The sequence below is a fragment of the Macaca mulatta genome, chromosome 17, assembly GCF_049350105.2.
Source record: "Macaca mulatta isolate MMU2019108-1 chromosome 17, T2T-MMU8v2.0, whole genome shotgun sequence".
Taxonomy (NCBI): Eukaryota; Metazoa; Chordata; class Mammalia; order Primates; family Cercopithecidae; genus Macaca; species Macaca mulatta.
This window is the reverse complement of record NC_133422.1, coordinates 66323262-66343890: the sequence shown is the minus strand read 5'-3', so window position 1 is coordinate 66343890 and position 20629 is coordinate 66323262. Positions and strand designations below refer to the sequence as shown.

The following is a 20629-nucleotide window of genomic DNA, read 5'->3' as shown; positions in this document are numbered from 1 at the left end:
GGGAATGGTGGCGCATGGCTGTAATCCCAGCTACTTGGAAGGCTGAGGAGGGAGAATCACTTGAACCCGGGAGGCAGAGGCTGCAGTGGCCTGAGATTGCGCCACTGCACTCCCGCCTGGTTGACAGAGCCAGACTCCATCTCAAAGAGAGAGAGAGAGAGAGAGAGAGAGAGAGAGGAGAAAAACTGGGCAATTGTAGATGACTTTATAAGCAGTACGATGCTCTCAGGAAGGCTGACAATGAAGATGAATGAAAAGTTATTTTCAAAATCTCTGTTGATTTTTAAATTATTGTTAGATAATATCCTATTTTCCTCCATTCTTGTAATTAGAATGTCAGTCCCAGCAGGAATCTTTACTAAACTTTTTTTATGCATTTCATTCATCCAACAAACATTTAGTAAGGGTCGTTTCTGTGTAAGGCTTTCTAGTCTATAGCTAATTCCAAATGAATGTGAAAATGTACTCTTCACAACTTTCATTCAAACTATATAACAAATGGCAGATCTGAGATTCAAGCCTACAGTACAACCAGTGAGGCCAGATTGTATATTTATCCATCAAATTTTAATTCTTTGGAATTGAGAAATTTGGTTCAGTAAACACATATTGAATATATATTATATACAAAGAATTCTCATCTACCTTGTCAAAGCAAGGCTTTACTTTATTAAGATATGTGTACTCTCCAAATAAATTAAAACACAATATAAGTATGACTTTTGTGGTAAACCATGAGAATGGTTTTCCTTTGATCCTCTTCTTAGATTCATGATATAGGGACTTGGCTTAATTATATTAATGATTTTTTGTGAGTATATATAACAGATTTTCGTTTTCTTATTGATATGAGATGTTTATAGTGCACTGTATGGCTTGTGAACCCAAGAATACTTTACATTTTTTAAACTGAAGAACAGCCATAATATTTTCTTTGTATTAATTTTCACCTCTTTAGATTTCCACAGAGGACATTTCTAAGATTTATGTATAGCATAAACACTTCTTTTAGTTAATTGTAGAAGTTTAACACTGACTATATTTACAGCCCCGTAGGTATAGTTGAAAATGTCCATATTAAATAGAATTGCTCTCTGGCATGGTTTAAGAAAATGATCTGTGTTATTAATTATACTTTTAGCATAAATGTGCTGTCATTTACTGAAACGTAAAAAAGGAAAATCAGTGATAATGATGATAATATAAAACATCAATTATATTAAGTTAGCAAATTTTGTTCTTTTTTCAGTATTTGATGATTTATGCTTAATGAGGCTAGGGGTTGAAGTTTATTTCAGTATGATGGAATTTCTAGATTTATAATTAGTATTATACTAATATCAGGTCTTTTTAGGTGAACCAAAATGTCAATATCAATGAATTGAAAGCTATATTCCCAAACTGAGTCACGGAATTGTGTAACCATGTTCACATTTTTAATACTGATTAGCTTCACTCCTAGAGTAAAATACTGACTTACAGCATACAAAATGAGTATATAATTTGACTTAATGAAAATGAGATCGTCATTTGTTTACTATGTTTATCAAAATGAAATTTCATATTTTTAAAATATGGGCTACCAAAAGCTGAAAAGAAATAATCTCGGTGGTATTTAAAACTACAAAAATAATAATTATCACTATTTCTCAATTAATATTTCTCCTTTTCTTAAGCAGTTTTAGGGATACTTAAAGCATAGTTCAAAATTAGAGTTGACAATTTCAAATACAAACCAACCAACAGTGTAATAAAATCAATACTTACATTTCCCTTGAGGCCACTATTTACTGTTTGCTGCACCATTTCCTTAATGGAATGGCAGTTATGTTTGCAGAAACCTTGTAAGTACCATTTTTATGTTTTAACTAAAAGCAGCTTTCTTGAAGAAGTATGATCAAGAAATTCTTGAGTTACTATTAAAAATTGTCATAACCATTTAGTGGTTCATATGAGTGCAGAGAAGGCAGCCTTCCTTTTTATTTTATTTTTTTTAATAAACTCTATTGCATTGATAGGGAGTGATATTTTACTAATAATGGTAATATGTCATTTATATCTTTATTATGATGGACATTGACTTAATATTTAAACATCTCACTATATTTAAACAACTTGCCCCATTTAAATAAACACATTTGCAGTTACTAGGTTACATTTCATTTATGGATTGCTTTTGGCAGATAACTGTAGAAAAAATTAAAGAAAGGGAGGACAATAAAGCAAAATGGCCATTTATTTATCTTCACACAGTAAAATTATTGTCAAAATGTGATTGACAAAGTGATTTACTAATCTCATTTAACTGATTAGTTTTTTTATTGTTAGAATTGGTCAGTAATTTCACTTTTTGTCACTGTTTTGTATTTTGTTTTTTACAAAAAATTGTTTCTGAATAAATGACTTCAGAATTACAATTGACTATCATTTGTCTGTTTCTTTTTTTACTGTACTTTATATTGCATTTGAAATTGTCTAATATGATATTCTTATGTGAATGCTTTAGGTAGATTTGCATTTTTAAGGATTTAATCAAAGTTAAAAAATCAAGTTATTTCCATATTTGCTTTTGGTTTTGTATTCAAGATAATAATAGCAGAAGAATTATTTTAAATGAAAGGGTACTTTTTTCCTCCCAGTGGAGTTTATGTGTGATAAAACTTTGTTTTTATTAGTAATTGTACAAACTTAAGTAGAGAAGTTGTGTGAACAGAATTCCTGGCCTTTTTAGAGGACATATTTTGAAACAGGATATTGAAAATAAAGTCCATTGGCCAACTGAAGTCTTTTTACATGATGATGTCAGCAACTATGTCTTGTGATAAAGCTGCAGTATTTTCATGACAAAGAAAAATTCATATCCACATCTTTAATAAATGAAGGAGGAAAAAAAGCGTTGTTAGTAGATTCATTCGTTCCCATCTAAACCTTTGTAGCTTCTCTCAAACTGTAAATATTGAGAATAAGATCAGAATAAATATGGTGTTGCATCAAAATTAATCGCTAAAGTTATTACTTATGGTGTCACATGTATTCCACATTCAGGCTTTTCACTCAAAGCTTTGAAGAGCCCTGCAGGACCAACCAAATGTAATTGATACAGAATCATTGCTACACAACAGCTGCAGTAACAAGGTGCTGCAGCTTTTACTTTAATCTACCTTTCTTTCTGAGAGTTTATTATGTTTTTGAATTTATTCTTTTGTAGATCTGGGAGCTATCTTTTTTATGGAAATTAATCTTTTTAGAAGATTTGTACTCTCTTTTTCAAACACTAATACATTCATTCAAGTATCCTATTATTCAGATCCAGCTGGCTTTTATCTGGTGATATTTACTTCAAAAAGCCAAGTTAAATGGTATCATAGATTAATTCTCAGGGCACAGGAAAGCTTTTTTAGAGAAAAACATGATTTGGTAATTACTTGAAATATCATAAAAAAATCACAGAAAATGTCAAAATGTGTTGTATAATCCATCATAATAAAAAACTTCAAAAAGTTGTTTCACTGAAGATGTAGTATTCCAAGTCCATCATGTTTTTATTTTAGTCAAATATTATATAACGCATAAGTTTGTTTGAGGTTTTAACAAACTATATCATGAATTTTAGTTTTCCATTGTTTGTTCACACAAAGCAGTGAAACTTCAAAAGGGGCATTATCCACTGCTATCTGTTACATAAATCAAACTGGAAATAAGACACATTTTACAATTCAATTTAAGATCCCACCGAGACAATAATGTTGCAAGCTGTGCATTTTGCAAAGTAATATAGTAATGTCTAGTTTGCATTTTTGAAAAACCAAATTAATCACACTTTATTGAATATGTTGGAGCAAACCTAAAATTCATCTATTATTAAAAACTTGTGCAACAAACACAAACTATATTTTATACATAAAGGACAAACTCATTTATTCATTAGGATAAAACACTTGGAGTTTGCATTTTGTAACTATGAAAGAAATGACATTTGCTCTTGGGGCTTTTTTGAATTTTTGAAAGCAGTCTACTACGCACAGTAAGCTGCTTGAAACTATTTTAACATGTTAAATTGTATCAGGTTTTAAGTTTTGCAGATAAAAATAGAAATTTAACCAAAAAACTTTGGGCTATGAAAACAAAAATCATTAAAGTAAGTGATATAATGTGAAGGGACAACTCACACAAATGAAAATAATCACATTGGGTATTATTTTACATGTGAGAAACCTAAAATAACATGATTATTTGATGGCTTTGATGAGGAAGAGAAAACTCCTCCCGGGCAGAATGAAGGCTCATCATGCTATTTGATTTTTTCAGGCTGAAGATAATAAGTACTTTCTGCATGTATACATTTTTAGGTGTGCAATTCCCTATAGTATCAGATATAAATTTTTGTGATATCTTTTGGAAATTATTGCCTACATGATATATTATATATTATCATTTTTGAGAGGTCAGTATTAAAGAATGCTGGTGAATATAAGAATTGTGAATAGTGAAGAATAGTAATAAATAGTGAGAAAAATGAATAGTAAGTCTAGGATGTTTATTTTACTGGTGCATATTTTTCAATGTCAGGGTATTACACACCGTTTTCCTGTTTGCTGACGTGTAAAATATTCTGTTTGATAACAGTTATTTGAAGTGCCATGTAATATACACTTTGCACCAAATAGAAATTGCAGTATTAAAGCATATTCTCCAGATTTAATTTTTCTTTAAAAAGATTGAAGCAACCTTGTTACATTTCATAAACCTTACTATTTAATCTTGAATTTGGGAGTAGTATTCTCTTTTTAGCATCTCCAACTATGTCACTCAGGGAGGGTCTAAAAGCTGTCTGTTAACCCTGAATCTACCAAGTATCCTCTTGCTTTTCTAATAAGATCTCCACGTTGTTGACTCAGTAATTGGTAAGCTGGTACCCTCTGTCAAGAAAAGATAAATTATATCTCTGTATGTGAAGCCTTCCAAACATGATACAGATAGTTTTTTCTTAATTAAAAAAAAATATTAACTTCTGTATAAAAGGAACTACAGCCAGTAGGTTTAGATATGGAGTAGAGTATGCAGTAACCACTTGTCCTCACCCAACATAATTGTTTTGTCATGACTGGCTCTGAAAACCAATTTGTTCTTCAGTCATCTTCTTTGAAAACTCTAATGATAAAGAACACAAGAGGTTTTTTTTCTATTTTATCAATTTTCCAGTGGCATGCAATATGAGATTCAGGAATCCTGCCCTGGTCATATCAATGTCAATGTGGTGGATGACAGAACTCAGGATGATTATTCCTGATGATGAGTTCCTTCTCCTCCTTCTGACTATCTGATACATCACTTTAATCATATCTCTCCTCTGCCTAAGATGATGACCAAACTCATCATCCTGACATCTGAGAACTTTCATAATCTGGTTCTAGCCTACCTAATTCCTTCTGACTTCTCAGGCTTTCGTAATATGTGTTCTCTCCTCGAGTCAATTGAGCTACCCAGTTGTCATCCAGACGCACCATTTATGTATGTCTTCGCCTCACTGCGTGGCCCAGGCAATTCTCTGAACTGGGTGTGCTCTGTTATGCCATGGAGAAGGCATGGGGCCAGAAGTCATGCAAACATCTTCTAAATTCAGCTCTTTTTCCAAAAGGCTGTGCGACCTTAAGGACTTAATTTAATAACTCTGAACCTCAGCTTCCTTTGCTGTAAAATGAGGGTATTAGACTTTATGGTGCCATCCTCAGCAAAGTCTCACCTTATTGCATCATTTTAAAATATATTTTTTTCCAACACACATGCTTACATGTGCTCAGACAGACACATGCACATGAGAAAATTCTTTTTCATCCTTCCATAGTTGGTGTATCATATTACTTTATTTATTTGCTTATTATTTTTTCAACCTCCTTGTAGTTTGAATATAAGCTCCATGAGGATATAAAGTTTTATCTGCTTTGTCCATTGCTATCTCCCCAGTGCTTACCACAGTACCTGGCACAAAGCAGATGTTCAATATATGCTAAAAAAAAAATGAATGAACAAATGATTTCAATGTCTATTTTGTTCTCTAATATTCTATGATTCAAATATACACAGAAAAATAAATTGTAGGTTGTATTACAAAGTTTACATGCAATTTATTGCTCCTTGGCCTGTACACTATAACATTCTGGATATATTTTTTAAAATTGTGTTTTCTGCTCTATTTCTTTGTTTGCTAGTTCATATGACTGCATAATAATCTTAGTCTGATCGTTTCTGTTGGTTTGCCTCCCTTAGATTTCCAATATGCAGTGGTAACTTAATTTTGAAATAAATAAGAACACAAATTGTTTTTCAAAGCCTTCTTATTTATCATCTAAAATTTAAAATTATATTAATATTAACTAGAATAAATGCACATAATTAAACGATTTTCAAAAAATGTTTTTACAGTTCAGTAGAGATTTGACACAGTTCAAAAGTTAAGCCATGTTCTATTCTTAAAGTCTTAATACTTTTGTGAGTTAGATTTGAAATAGATAAATATATTTAAAACACCCATCATAGTAATTTGCACACACAAGTATTAAAAGATAAGCCATCTTTGCATTATTGTTTATTGGTATGTCCATAACACAATTATGTTTCTTGTGAAATGATTTAAGGATACTTACACTAAAGCATAAAGTCCAGATATTTCTTTCTGAAAAGCAACTCTTCGTAGGAAGCTCGCAGAGCGAAATTTCAAAATCAAAGAAGAAAACAGTTTTTACACAGATCATTTTAACCAAAGAAAGTTCCTAGGTATTTAACTTGTTTTGAAAAATTTTGTTTTAATCTAGTAGCTGAAGTCTTAAGTAGTTGTTCCATATAAATTATTTTAATTAAGAGCAACATTTGTTGCAAGTTTAACAAGGTGCACTTACCCAGGCGACCTCGTCTTAGGCCAGGCTTATCTAAATGAGAGCATCAGTATATGATAATCTTAATATTCTCTGATGTATTGATGGGAGAGAATGTGTGTGGTAGAACAGGCAAAAAGTAGGAAAGGTGCAATACTTTAACACTGGAGGAAATATTAAAATTATTTAAGACAGTTTGGGATTACAAGGTAAATAACAGATTATAGTAAGTATTTTACAATGGAGAATATCTTTTAGAATCAGGTAACGATTTATTGTTAAGTACGGACCCCCAAGATGATGATGATTCTTATAATTATTTGAGACAGGGTCTTGCTCAGTCACCCAGGCTGGAATGCAGTGGGATGGTCATGGCTCACTGCAGCCCTGCAACCTCTGCCTCCCAGGCTCAAGCAACCCTCCTGCGTCAGCCTCCTGAGTAGGTGGGACTACGGATGTGCGCCACCATGTCTGGCTGATTTTTGTATTTTTCGTAGAGATAGGGTTTCCCCATGTTGCCCGGGCTGGGCTTGAACTCCTGAGTTCAGGTGATCTGTCCACCTCAGCCTCCCAAAGTGCTTGGATTGCAGATGTGAACCACTGTGCCTGACCATGGAGATAATTATTTTTAATAGGTGGATTTCTCTAACACTGAAAGCATTCAAAATTCAGTAGCTTTATTACTATTATTTCTAGATAATGATAATTTGAATACACGTTATTTTTGTAAGTTGGGAATTTTAAAAAATCCTATTTCTTTGACCGTTTTAGAAAATACACCATATTTCATTATTCATTATTTGTTTTTTACAAGGGATGTACCTTCTTAATATTGATATTGGGAAAAATTATTGGGAAAAAGAAACAAAAATGAATGTGACTGATTTAGCTAAATGCCATCCTGAGTTGTTATCTTTCTAAATTGAAACCGGTGTTTAGCACTTGAGTCTGACATTGTGTAACTTTACATAGGTTCATACCCCTTATATTCTTCATTGGTCACATTATGGTTACAATAATTAAGTTAGATAACTTTTAAAATAAAAAGAATAAAAATGTTTAAATTTTACTTTATATTTACCTATGAAGATTGATATTTTGAGAAAATAAATCCCTATTTAGAAACATAGTTTTAAACCCTCTTTCTTGTTCTAACTCTCATTGTCACGGCAATCTACAGAAGAGTTTTATAACCATTTATTCTTGGGATAAAAATGAGTGCTTATATTTTCCCCAAATTGGAGTATAAAGGTAAAAATAAAATTATCCATATTGCTGCTGATCTGAATTATTCTTCCCATTGCCAGCAGCCAAAATTTTATTGGTCCTTTTGACCTTGAAAACCTCCTCCACTGAATGCCCATGAAAAACTGATGAAAAGTGCTTTGAATAGAATGTCTTCACTATGTATAATAGAAGCTATGGTCAGAATGATTTGGTTTCATATAAACAGTAGCTTTCAACAAGTCTGCCATCTGCATGTAATCTACACTATAATATAATATTATTTCAGTGGTCCTTCAAATGTGTTGAATTCTTTTCTGTTATATGCAGTACCTCAATTTAAAGGCAGCCACCTCCATAATGTTTTTAAGATGAACTTTGTAATTACTGGATATCCTGATTATCATATTACAAGTTGGACTAATGGCACATTTTGAAATTATTCTTAGTTGTGTCTTTTTGGTTTTATCTTTCTTTAGGCTGTCTACCTTAAATAGTAGTTAGGATTGTTAAATCTTTAAATTCAATCATAATGTGCATTCATTCATTATTAATTGAGAGCCTAAGATATGTCAGGCATTCATGTATTCATGTTGATTATCTTATTTAAAAGAATATTTTAGCTTAGAAGTAAGTGGAGAGACTTGAATATTATAAAAATGCATTAATACAACCATTTATGCTAAGAATTTGTTATAATCTGTGTAATTTGTATTAAACTATAGGAGTCACATACCAGTATTTGTTTATTCTTGCTCAGCTCTTCAGGATTAAAACACTATGCAATGTGGTTTATTTGAGACTTATTCTATGGTTTGTAGTAGAAATACATTTTTGGTAGCAATACCTTTATTCTTTCCATACCCACTTAAAGCATCATGGCTTAATCTACTATGTAGAAATTAATGACTTCCAAATCTTCCTCATTAGGCATCTCCTTTTCTTCCAAATTTCAGTCCCATATTTATAATTACCTGTTGTCAATCTCTGCATGACTATTACCGAAACATCTCATATTCAACCAGTACAATATTGAACTGAATTTGATTCATTGTAAAATCTGATCTTCTTTATAAGGGTGATAAAAAGCTTGGATTGTGAATTCAGAATTAGGATAATGCACATAAAAGTTAACAAAATGCCAACACTTCCTAAGTACATGATATATACTAGATACTATCATCATCATCACCTCCTTAATTGTGCCACTGTACAACAATTGTTAATCTAGATGCTGAATTCATCTTTCATATTTACTCACGTCATCTCCATTCGTATCTAAGTGGTTACTAAGTTCCATCAAGCTTATTTCCAAAATGTTAAACATATTACCAATTCTTTATCTTCTCTATCTTTAATTACAGTTAAGAATAATAGGGCCGGGCGCAGTGGCTCATGCCCGTAATCCCAGCACTTTGGGAGGGCAAGGAGGGCAGATCACGAAGTCAGGACTTTGAGATCAGCCTGGCATTGTGAAACCTCGTCTCTACTAAAATACAAAAATTAGCTGGACATGGTGGCGTGTGCTGTAGCCTCAGCTACTCCGGAGGCTGGGGCAGAACAATCACTTGAACTCGGTAGGCGGAGTGGCCAAGATTACACCACTGCTCTCCAGCTTGAGCGACAGAGTGAGATTCTGTATTTAAAAAAAAAAAAAAAAAAAGTAATAATTAGGCAAATACATGTTATTATATGTGCATGTGCCTCTCCTGCATATCATAAGCTGCTCCATAACAACGGCTCTATCTGAATACTTTTATTGCCACAATGATGTTTACCAGATATAAATGTGAGAATTGGTCTGGATCTGAAGCTCTCAGCTAAAGAACTGATTGAGAGTTAGTCTTACCTTATTTATTTCTACAGATACAGTGATGAGAAGAAAAAAAAAAGACACAGGCTTGACCACGTGGAACTTACATTAAGACAAAATTTTAAAATATTTTTCTTAAAAACAATTGGAAGAAAATGAAGACCTCTAAGCAGGGGAGTGACAATGTAAGATTTGTAATTAAAAGTGGTGGTCCTAAGTTTGATTACAGTACTTGAGGTAAAAACAGACAAAATAGAGATAAATAATAGAGATGAAATCAGTAGGACATGAAAAAGGAGTTGGGCGCTGATGGTGCACAGGAAGAGATGAGAAGATAAAATGGATTCCTGGGTTCCTGGCTTATAAAACTCACTGGTGATGTCCTTCTTTGAGGCTAACCAGGTTTACGAAGGAGACAAATTAATACTTAAATCCATACATATGAGAAATATCAAAACAATTGTCAAAGCATACCATCTCACTTATGAAGGTTTTATACTTTTTGGAAAATTCAATAGCAATTTTCCTCAAGTGGGAAGAAAAGCTTTAAATTTCAACACAAATAATTGAAAACTGATGGTATTGTATAAAATCATGAAAATTAAAACTTATTTTAACTTGCCATGGGCAACATTTGTATATGAGCATAAAAATATTAATAATATATACCTTGACATTGATTACTCCACTAACAATATATAAAATATAACTCACCATTTTATTGAATGTGATTATAAATCTATAGGGAAATTACAATATCCTTAGAAAAAGAATTTCTATTTCATTGGTTTGCCTAATAGAAGAATAATTTGATGAAGTAAAGTTAGAAAAAGTAGAAATTCATTAACATTGGCAATAAGAAAGGCTAAAAGATGTAAAACAAAATTAACATAGATACTTTATACCAAACTGCTTTATTTTGAAGAACTGTATGAATAAGTTTTAGATAGCAAAGTGTGTACATACCTTGTGTGGTCATTTCTACATTGTCCTTTATCTGTAATCAAATTATACTTAAGTTGTAGAAATTAACCAATTTTTTTCAGTCTCATTTCCACTGACTAGAAACATTTGGCTCTTGCTTAAAATCAGCTTATAGTCTGTATTTACAAGACACCCAAATATGTAGTCAATACAAATCAATCTGGCTACTAATTTTTTCTTATACAAAAATCTATATAACTATTTACCCAGTCTGAGTCTGCGTTTGTTTGTTTTATTTTGGGATGTGGATCTATTTTCCTTGGTTAACACTTAGAGCATGGGGCTAATGAGTCCAAAGACAACAACAGCATCAAAAAAACAGTGTCTTCTGATATAATTATCTCTCTCTCCTGCACATATAATATTTTACCTTTTATCTTTATAATTCTGACCCTATTTCTTTTAGTTTGAGTTGCATCAAAACTTTCTGAAATTAACTACGACATAAGGAAAAATACATGAAAAATTGTTACTTATACATTGAAATTATTTTAATAAATTTTATGAGTTCCAAAATGAAAGCTATTTAAAATTGAAACCATTGTCTATTTTAAGTTTCCTAACGCTATTTTTGTGTTTCATAATTATCCAAAGTTTCTCAGGATAAAAAAAGCCATTGTTTTTAGTAATGTCTGCCTGTTCGTTAAGTATCGTTTCATCTTACGTTAGTCACTTGGATATCAGATTTGATTTTATGGTTTGTTTCCCATTTTCTTTAGTTCAACAATCATTGGCCATAGGAAACATTATTCAGCCAAAACTGAAAAATAAGCAGTTCTAGTTTCGATTAATTTGTGTGTACTTTGTACAACTTCACTTATTGTTACTTTCAGCACCATTGTGGAGTATATAGGGCAATAGCAATATCTTAAGAAAGTGAAGAAATTTAGAATTAACAAAGTTTTGACGATTCCAAGAACACTAATAGCATCAGTATTATGTTATAAACAATGCATGTAAAATGAAACATATTGAAACAGCTCTGCTTTCAAAAAAAAAAAAAAATCACAGGTAAGACAAAAGTCCCCTTGTATGTCTAGAGTTTCACATTCCTAATTAACTATATCTGACATCCAAGTAACACAGGGTAAGATTTAGTGAGTGATAGATAACTAAAGAAAAAATATCTAATTATTTATGGGAAAGTGACATATTTTCCTAAATGATATATTTGTAGGTAATGGGGCAGTTAGAATTTATAACAACATTATTTTTCTCTCAAGAAAAAAATAATTTGATGTAAGAATATTAAGCCAAGCAGAATTGGTTACATGAAAGCCATCCAGTTCTTTTTTTTTTTTTTTTTTTTTCTCCAGAACCTCCAAATCAAACATGATACATGTGCTGACCTACTCTGCGGACATTATTTTGCAATACCAGCTAGGAGGCACTTGTGGCATTTTCTTTGCAAAACCACTACATTTAAAACAGGAACATTTTAAACTGTTTCCCTAATTAATTATACCCCTAGAAGATTTCTTCTTTTCTCATTTTAGCGTGATGAAGTCAAACCAAAGCATCAGGAGATTTCAGTGTTTTTATATCCTAGAGTAGATCAACTGGGATTAGATAGTTATCCAAAAGAATATTTAAAGACTATATTACAATAACTTTCATGAAAGGACTGTTTCCACAACTCATGCAAAATACTAGCATTACTGCTGACATTTTATATCATTTTGTTAATAGAGTGAACTTAATCCACTGAAAGATAATAACTTGTTTATTCTCTCACCTACCTCTGAACTAACAGCTGAACATCTGTAGCACCTGTGACTAGTATTTACTTTTATTTAGAAGTTTTGTTTTCATTGTTAAGATGGAGTTGACATCTTTCTAAGTGGTCTCCAATGGTATGGAGTAAATGCCTGCTCTTGCCGTCATTTTCATTGTAAACGAATCTTGACAATGTCAGGTTCCCGTCACAATATATCAGTGTCACTCAATAAGCAGTGGTGTGACCGTTAGTCCCTTTGAGATTTGCCTCCTTTATCAGGGTCAGCCTGTGGGAAAATCTTAACAAATAGTTACATGTCACCTAGGTATAAGTGATAGTAATACAGTAGTTAAATACACTTTTACTATTTTAATGCATGGTAATTTAAAGGGCATTTACATTTTACAGATCACTTTAGTTTTGTGTTTGATTACTTCATGTGTTTTCTATCTAAAATGCATAGAAATACTGTGGATTTCTCTTTGGGAACCTGTTTCTCATTGGATATATTTAGGAATGAAATGAACAAATTCATGAATATACGTAATTATTTGGACTAAGACTATAATTGGTGCTACGCATACACACACTCAAAATTGTTACTGTGTTTTTAGTAAAGAGAAACTAACAATATCTTTCTCCAAAACATTTTTCATTCCCTTTCCTACCTAAAAATTGTGCTTCCCGTTATTTCTCTTTATTCTTTCCCTTTATTTCAGTTTATTTACAAGAACCAGTTACTAAAATTTGATTTATAATATAGCCATATTTGTAGTCCATTTTCTTGCATATGTTTATGTAACAGGATATTAAATAAAATTTTTCCTGTGGTCGCCAACAAGAAAAAAAGGTGTCAGGTACTCCTCATTTCAAGAAAGTAAAAAACAATTGGTACTTATTAATAGCAACTGAATCAGCATTGCTGTCTTAACTATCACTCCAGACTTCATGAACAACCACCTTCTTCCTTTATAAGAATAGGCCACACTCATTTACGAACATTCATTTGTAAGATGGGATTTGAAGAGGTCATTCTTTTGAAAGGACAGCAACTTGTAGGTATGGCTGTGGTTTAATAATTCCTGTTTGAGCATGCTTCCTCACAGAGAAGGTCAAGGGAGGAGAATTCCAAGACAATTACTCAAGGATTGCAGATGCTTCCACCTCGTTTGGTAGCTGGATTTCTGCTTAAGTGTGAACTGCTGATTGGGAGCAGGGGTTGGAGGTGGTGGCAAAGAATTGAGGAGAAGGGAGCAGGCTGGAGAAAGTGGACATCAGAACAAGAGGACCTACACCAGGAGGAGGGCCTTAGTATCAAGAGGCAGTTTAGGGAGTTTAGGGAGCTTAGAGGATCATGAAGCTGGAGGAGATTCTACTGTGAGGGACTTGTGCAGTTAGGAGTTTCCCCAGTAAGGATTACCTTAAAGGATCAGACATTACCACCATGGAAATATTTAGATTTAGGCCTCTACCACTTGGAAGATGTCAGTTGCCTAAAGGCGTAGCCACAGAAGTTGCAGTGCAGGGGAAATTTAAGCAGGAACCATTTAAGCAGAGACGATTATCCTACTACCCAGAAGAAAGAGAGGAGGAAGACAGGATGGTTGAAAAGCTGAGCAAGCCTCTGTCTTCCAGATACCTAGACTCTAGAAATGGCTAATGCTAATGGGGATGGGGAAGCAGCGATGACAGTTAACTAGAATGGATTTATTTATTTATTTATTTATTTATTTATTTATTTATGTGTTTCTTTATTTATTCTTGAGACGGAGTCTCGCTCTATCGCCCAGGCTGGAGTGCAGTGGCGCGATCTCAGCTCACTGCAAGCTCCGCCTCCCGGGTTCACGCCATTCTGCTGCCTCAGCCCCCCGAGTAACTGGGACTACAGGCTTCCGCCACTACGTCCGTCCAATTTTTTGTATTTTTAGTAGAAACGGAGTTTCACTGTGTTAGCCAGGATGGTCTCGATCTCCTGACCTTGTGATCCGTCCCCCTCGGCCTCACAAAGTGCTGGGATTGGAGGCATGAGCCACCACGCCCGGCCTAGAATGGATTTATTATACTCAAAATCTGCTCAAGGCTCTTAAGGGATAGAATAGGGAACCTTGACAAAGCTTTTTTGAAGGCAGTAATTAGAGGAAAACGAAAACCATTTTATATTTTTAACTCATCGTTTCTGACTATTCAGTAATCTGGTACCCTTAGAGTAGGGTATCACAATTTAAGGATGTATTTCTGCATTTCAAACCTGGTCCATCATAAAATATGTATCACAAAATGCAGTAAAAATATCAAGTGAGGGTAAGCCCAGGGAAATAGTCTGAGTCCATGAAGACTAAGACATTACATCAAACTTATTTTTCAAAAGCTTTGTTTTAACGTTGGAATGGGGAGGGACTAAGCGGGGAGAGGACCTCCCACACCTAGTCCTTACAGATTTGAATTTCAGTTACACTAAATCTTGAAATAACCTTCCTTGTCCCATCTTTTACACAAAAGAAAAACTAAACACACACAGTCACTCTTTATATATAAATTCCATATATTTAAATATGTAGGTATTAGTATATTTGTAATACCAGTAAGTCAGTTTTTTCTGTTTCTGTCTTCCCCTGCCGAATATTAGAAGTTTCTTATATATCGAATCTGCTGCTGTTTCTTGCAGTCTTAATAGTAAATATGAATTTTAAAGGTATTTATGTGTGTATATATATATTTTGTGTGTAAGCATAGTACATATATGCTGGTTTATACCGTGCTATATGTTGGCTTAAAACAAAATTGTGAAATATGCACTTAATAACTATGGGCATGTCTTGTTCTGAAGTGGCCTATTTTCAATTCTTATTTATTCATGCTAATAGAGGAAAAGGATGTTATAAATAATGTAAAAATCACTTACAGCTGACTTGGTTATATATTGTATATTTTTCATCAGACTTAGTTTCTTAATTGTTTGCTCTATTTATTACCCAAATGAGCTAACATCATGAGTATTTAACAAATGATGATTGGCGGAGATGGCTAGAAGCATTCTATGTATCGCGAAAATCTAATATAGCATTAGAAACTTACTAGAGAAAATTCACATATGAATGCTTGATATTTACCTGTGCACAAGGGACTGATATCTGTGATGCAAAAACAGATGTGAAAATGAATAGTGTTTTGTCTGTAGTTTGTTTTCAGAGTGATTTAATCAGAATGTTAAGATAATATTTTACACCTTAATAATGTGAAAAATAGAGTTATTGTGCATCTCTACTGATATGAGTGAAATTTAAATATATTTGCAGAAATAACTATTTCCCATTTATTTATTTATCCTGGCAATAAGGACTTCAATAAAAGAGGACATTAGTTTAAGTGAACAGAAAAACAAAAGTAGATTATAGGTGTAAATGGAGCTCAAACTGAATCCAAAATAATGAATGTCTATTTTTCCACTCCATATTTTAGTTAATTATCTGCAATATACTATGAATATGTAATGGTTACATTTGTTGAAAATTTAAATGAAGTATAAAATATAGAGAAAATTACTTATTATTTCTTACTTTCCAGCACAATTTTTATATTAAAATAATATTTATTCCAAAGCATGATTTCTATATCCCGATAGTCAGTTTTAACTGATAACATACAAGGTAAAATCAATGCTGAATCATAACATTTGACCAAATCAGATCCCACAGATTTTGGGAATTAAGCCTGCAATAAAAAATTGCATGTACTTTGATAAAGGCAATGTAAAGAGAAGATGTTTACAATGTTTTATAATAATAATCTCTTGATAGCATACATTTGAAAAATTCATCTATTTATAGTTCTTGCATGTTTGACTAGTACCTTAGAATAAGTGTCAAAAAAGTTATGAGAACAGAAATAAGGTGTATAAATTTGTGAATATGAAAAGAACTTTTATATCACAGTGTAGGAGCAAGCTGGAGAAATTTCATTTATGTGAGTCGTTTCTGCATAAAGCTATAAACTTTTTTAAAACCAAAAGCTGTCATGGTTTCTTGTAAAATAATAAAGATAATAAAGATATCCATTTTAATTGATTCTTTTCATTGTTTAATAAAATTGCTTTGTTTGATTGCTGAAGAATTTGAATTGAGTTTTCATTACCCACTTCTGAACAATTTACTCTAAGATCCAGACAGTATTGAGCTAATGAGTTTGAATTTATATTGAACCTTAACTGTCTTCATGAAGTAAATGGGAAAAAATCATGGCAGTAACTAAGTATTCTTCATTAAGAACTATGTCATAGAGATTTTACAATGAGGCTTTTAGCAGAGTTTAAGCATCAAATTGGAGTTTTACCAACTCTGCTGTTTCTATGCATATTATATGAAAATATGGTTTCTTTTTTTAAGAAATAAAAAAGTCATGAGCTAATAGAGATATTACAGAAATTTCCTCTAAGTGGATAGTTTGTATTTTCAACAGATTCAGTTAAGGAATAAATTAATATTGAATTAATTTAATTTGAGAGCACATTGAAATTGAAATGATTTATAAACACCTTCCAAGGAGTATTCTAATAAGGTATTTCGTGAGCTTTTAAAATCCAAGGAATTGCCACCAATGTTGAAATGCAGGTCCTCAGTTGAGTGACATTGACATGGAGACATAAATGTATATTTCTCTTTATTGAAAACAAGTGATGTATTTATTCATACAAATATGCATGCATATTTAATTTTTGCTTTGGCATTATATTCTATAAAGTGATCTTTTGTGTTCTCTGTACAATGTCTAACCAAGCTGGACATTTAATGGCTCCATTTTTAGGATTTGCTGTGTAATGAAGTTAGGCACTTTATTTGATGCCTAGGATGTCATTTACTACAAGGATAACTTTGCATTCTATAAATATTAGTGTGTTTCAATTCCAAGGAGTAATTAATTATCTAGTTAATATAATAGAGACAATTTAATATTAAGCTGGATAGCCAACACAGTATTAGACTCCACCACTAGGTTAAATGTTGCAGAAATACTATTTTTTAAAATTTTGAGATCCTATATAAGAAACAGAAAATCAAAAAGAATGTGCAGCTTAGGGGAAATTTACTTACCTCAGCTTATTTCCCTAGAAATCAGTTTTCCAACTCCAAATGTGATATATTTTTTAAAACGTCATTTTAAATTAGTCGTTTTAAGATTTGGAATAATATTATATCCAAGTAATTTATATTCATTCCCCACAGGCAGCAGTGATGGTTCCTGGGATAAGGAAACACTGCCCTCTTCCCCATCCCAGGGACCTCAGGCCTCTGTAACCCAGCCCCGCTTGCCTGGAGCACGTAGCCTTCCACTTAGTCATCCTCTCAACCATCTTCAGCAGAGCCACCTTCTGCCAAATGGTACGATGGCATTTTTTAGCATTAAAAAATCGTAGTTTTAAAAATTGTAATTATCAGTTGGCAAAATAAGACATAATACAGAGATATACTATATTTACATAACTAATTGGGATAAGTTAAAGAACACCCTAGTATTTTAAGCAAGATTCAGACAGATTACAGGAATAATATAGCAAAGAATTGACCATTTGTATTAAACACAGGAAAAGTTAGGAAATGAAAAACCATGGGACCAAACCAAATAGCTATAAGCCTAGTTTCTCTGAGTAGTGAGTGAAATTTTTGCATACGAAGAGGAAAAATATTTTTTCTTTGACTATCATTATTAGAAAACTTTTGAATGTTTCAATTTTTAATGATTTATGCCCTCCAGAGCAATGATGATATATGTGCATTTTTTATAGGACTGGAACTTCCTTTTATGATGATGCCCCACCCTCTAATTCCTGTCAGCCTACCTCCAGCGTCTGTCACCATGGCAATGAGCCAGATGAACCACCTCAGCACCATTGCAAATATGGCTGCAGCAGCACAAGTTCAGAGTCCCCCATCCAGAGTGGAGACATCAGTTATTAAGGTAATTCTTTTTTTATACAATTATTTTGGCATGTTCATCTTAAGCCACCATCTATTAATCCATTTTTCTTATTCCATAAGTACATTTGAACTCTAAAAAGCTAAGTGATAGTAAATAGATTATTTAAAGAGTAGCAAGTGGCCCCAGGGGCACACTACTTACTTAGGCAGGCTAGGGTTGCTTTAAATTCTCTATATATCTATTAAGATAGAGAAAAACATAGGACATTAAATGTTATAGTTCAAATTGTCTGTGTTCTTACATGGGTAGTTGTGTGTATGTGTGTGTGGTGTTATGAGCATTTATGTGAGGAGAATCAGAAGCCCAGAAGGGATAAATTCTGCCACTTTCTAGCTCTGTCACCTTAGACATGTAATTCAATCTTCCTGATTCTAGTAAATATCTAATAAAGGCATAATCTAGTGTGGATTATTTTGTGAAAACTAAATGAAGTAATAAAATTGGAAGTTTCCACACATTCAAAAATACACTAAATTGAAGGTAACATTATTGTTATATAAACTTCATATGTGCATATATACACAATTCTGTCTCCTCTATCCCTGTGAATCTGTGTGTGTATGTGTGTGAATTGTATGAGTTTATATATATATATATGTATATATAATCTTTTTCCTTTATATTATTTTAAAATGTGTACTTAAATCAAATTATTTTAAGTGCATTGTCTGATTGGCCAAGGAGTAAGAAATAACAAAAAATTAAGAATAGATTATTGATTTTTAAACTAAGTAAAAGATATTTTATGCTTCATGATCATTATTTGACATTACAATTATCCCATTTTTCTGAATACAATACACTTAAATTTTAGGGTAGCCTCTGGAGCACATCTTATGTAAAAGGCCCTGTTACTACTTACATACAATGTTGAGTAATATGCAAATAGGAATTTTTCTCATGTTAAAGGCTCTAAAAACAAAGATATGTCCCAGATGCTTTGAGCAGTTTCTGTAGTATCAATACCAGAGGAAAAATAACCCAAAGTCTCACAGAAGACCCGGATCAACTACTCAAAGATCGCCACCTGAGAGAACGCCAGTGAGTGCCACATTGATCTCAGCCAAGGAACTGATTAAAAAAAAAAAAAAAAGACCTTTGAAAACTCTTCTGTAAGAGGGAAATTGTTACCAGATTATTCAATAAGCAAGATATCACTGTATTGTTTGATTTATGATGATATTTGGTAATAGGTATTATTGAGAATTAAGCACTCTGATTGCCTCGCTCGTTAAAGTTATCTAGAAGAGGACTTTGGCTGAGGGAAAAATCCATTTAAGTCTACTCATCATTGTACTCAATGGCTACTTTAAGCAAACGTTACAGGGTACTAAGTATTAATTTATACAATGTGATTATTCTCATTAAAAATATCTGGTTGTGATTACTATAATCATCTCATAATATTAATTATGTAATTTTTACTTTCAAAACTGGTAACTATTTAAAATCTCTCATTTAGGTAAGATTTACATTAATAAATAAGGCAAACATATGATAGAAGAGCAGATTTTAGCAGTTTAAAGTCATAATGGGTGTCTAAGTTATGACCTGTAGCTAATATTTGCATGAGGAATGGCTTACATATTCCTGCATCCAAAAGCCTTTATTTATATCAGGATACTTGATTTATTTTATTTTGCAATATACATATATTTTTAAAAATAGTTTGCTACTTGCTAATTAGAATACTTGGGGGAACTCCTTTTAATAAATCCTTGGTTGTCAAAGTTTCGATAAGCAGGAGGAAGAAGTTGAGTTTCCTCTGGGAGAAGTCTATAGAAAATAATTTGGGACTCAATGATTGGGAAGTCAGAAACATTCCTGTGTTTTCTTAGATTAAGTTTCGGAATGGAAAGGAGGGGGGTATATGAAGAAAGAAAGAAAATACACAAAAAGAGAAGAAAATGAGGTCGCTTTATGTTTTGAAACATGTGCCAACGCCTACTAAGTCATAGAGATATCTCACTTCGTCTCTTGTTGCAAATCTTTTCAGAAACTTGGTTACATGCGGATTAAAGGGAGTTGTGGATTTTGAATGTGTTG

At 32.6% G+C, this 20629-nt stretch overlaps 1 protein-coding gene across 2 annotated transcripts in view; it reads left to right on the top strand.

Moving 5' to 3' along the window:
• DACH1 (dachshund family transcription factor 1) overlaps positions 1-20629 on the top strand; it is a 435676-nt gene that overhangs the window by 277356 nt on the left and 137691 nt on the right. Inside the window, exons 4-5 of one of the 2 annotated variants that reach the window (XM_015121170.3) lie at positions 17830-17985; positions 18390-18562. In XM_015121170.3, the coding sequence (XP_014976656.1) occupies positions 17830-17985; positions 18390-18562 (329 nt within the window). The remainder of the gene's footprint in view (positions 1-17829; positions 17986-18389; positions 18563-20629) is intronic. The other variant, XM_001082626.5, reaches the window with a different exon arrangement.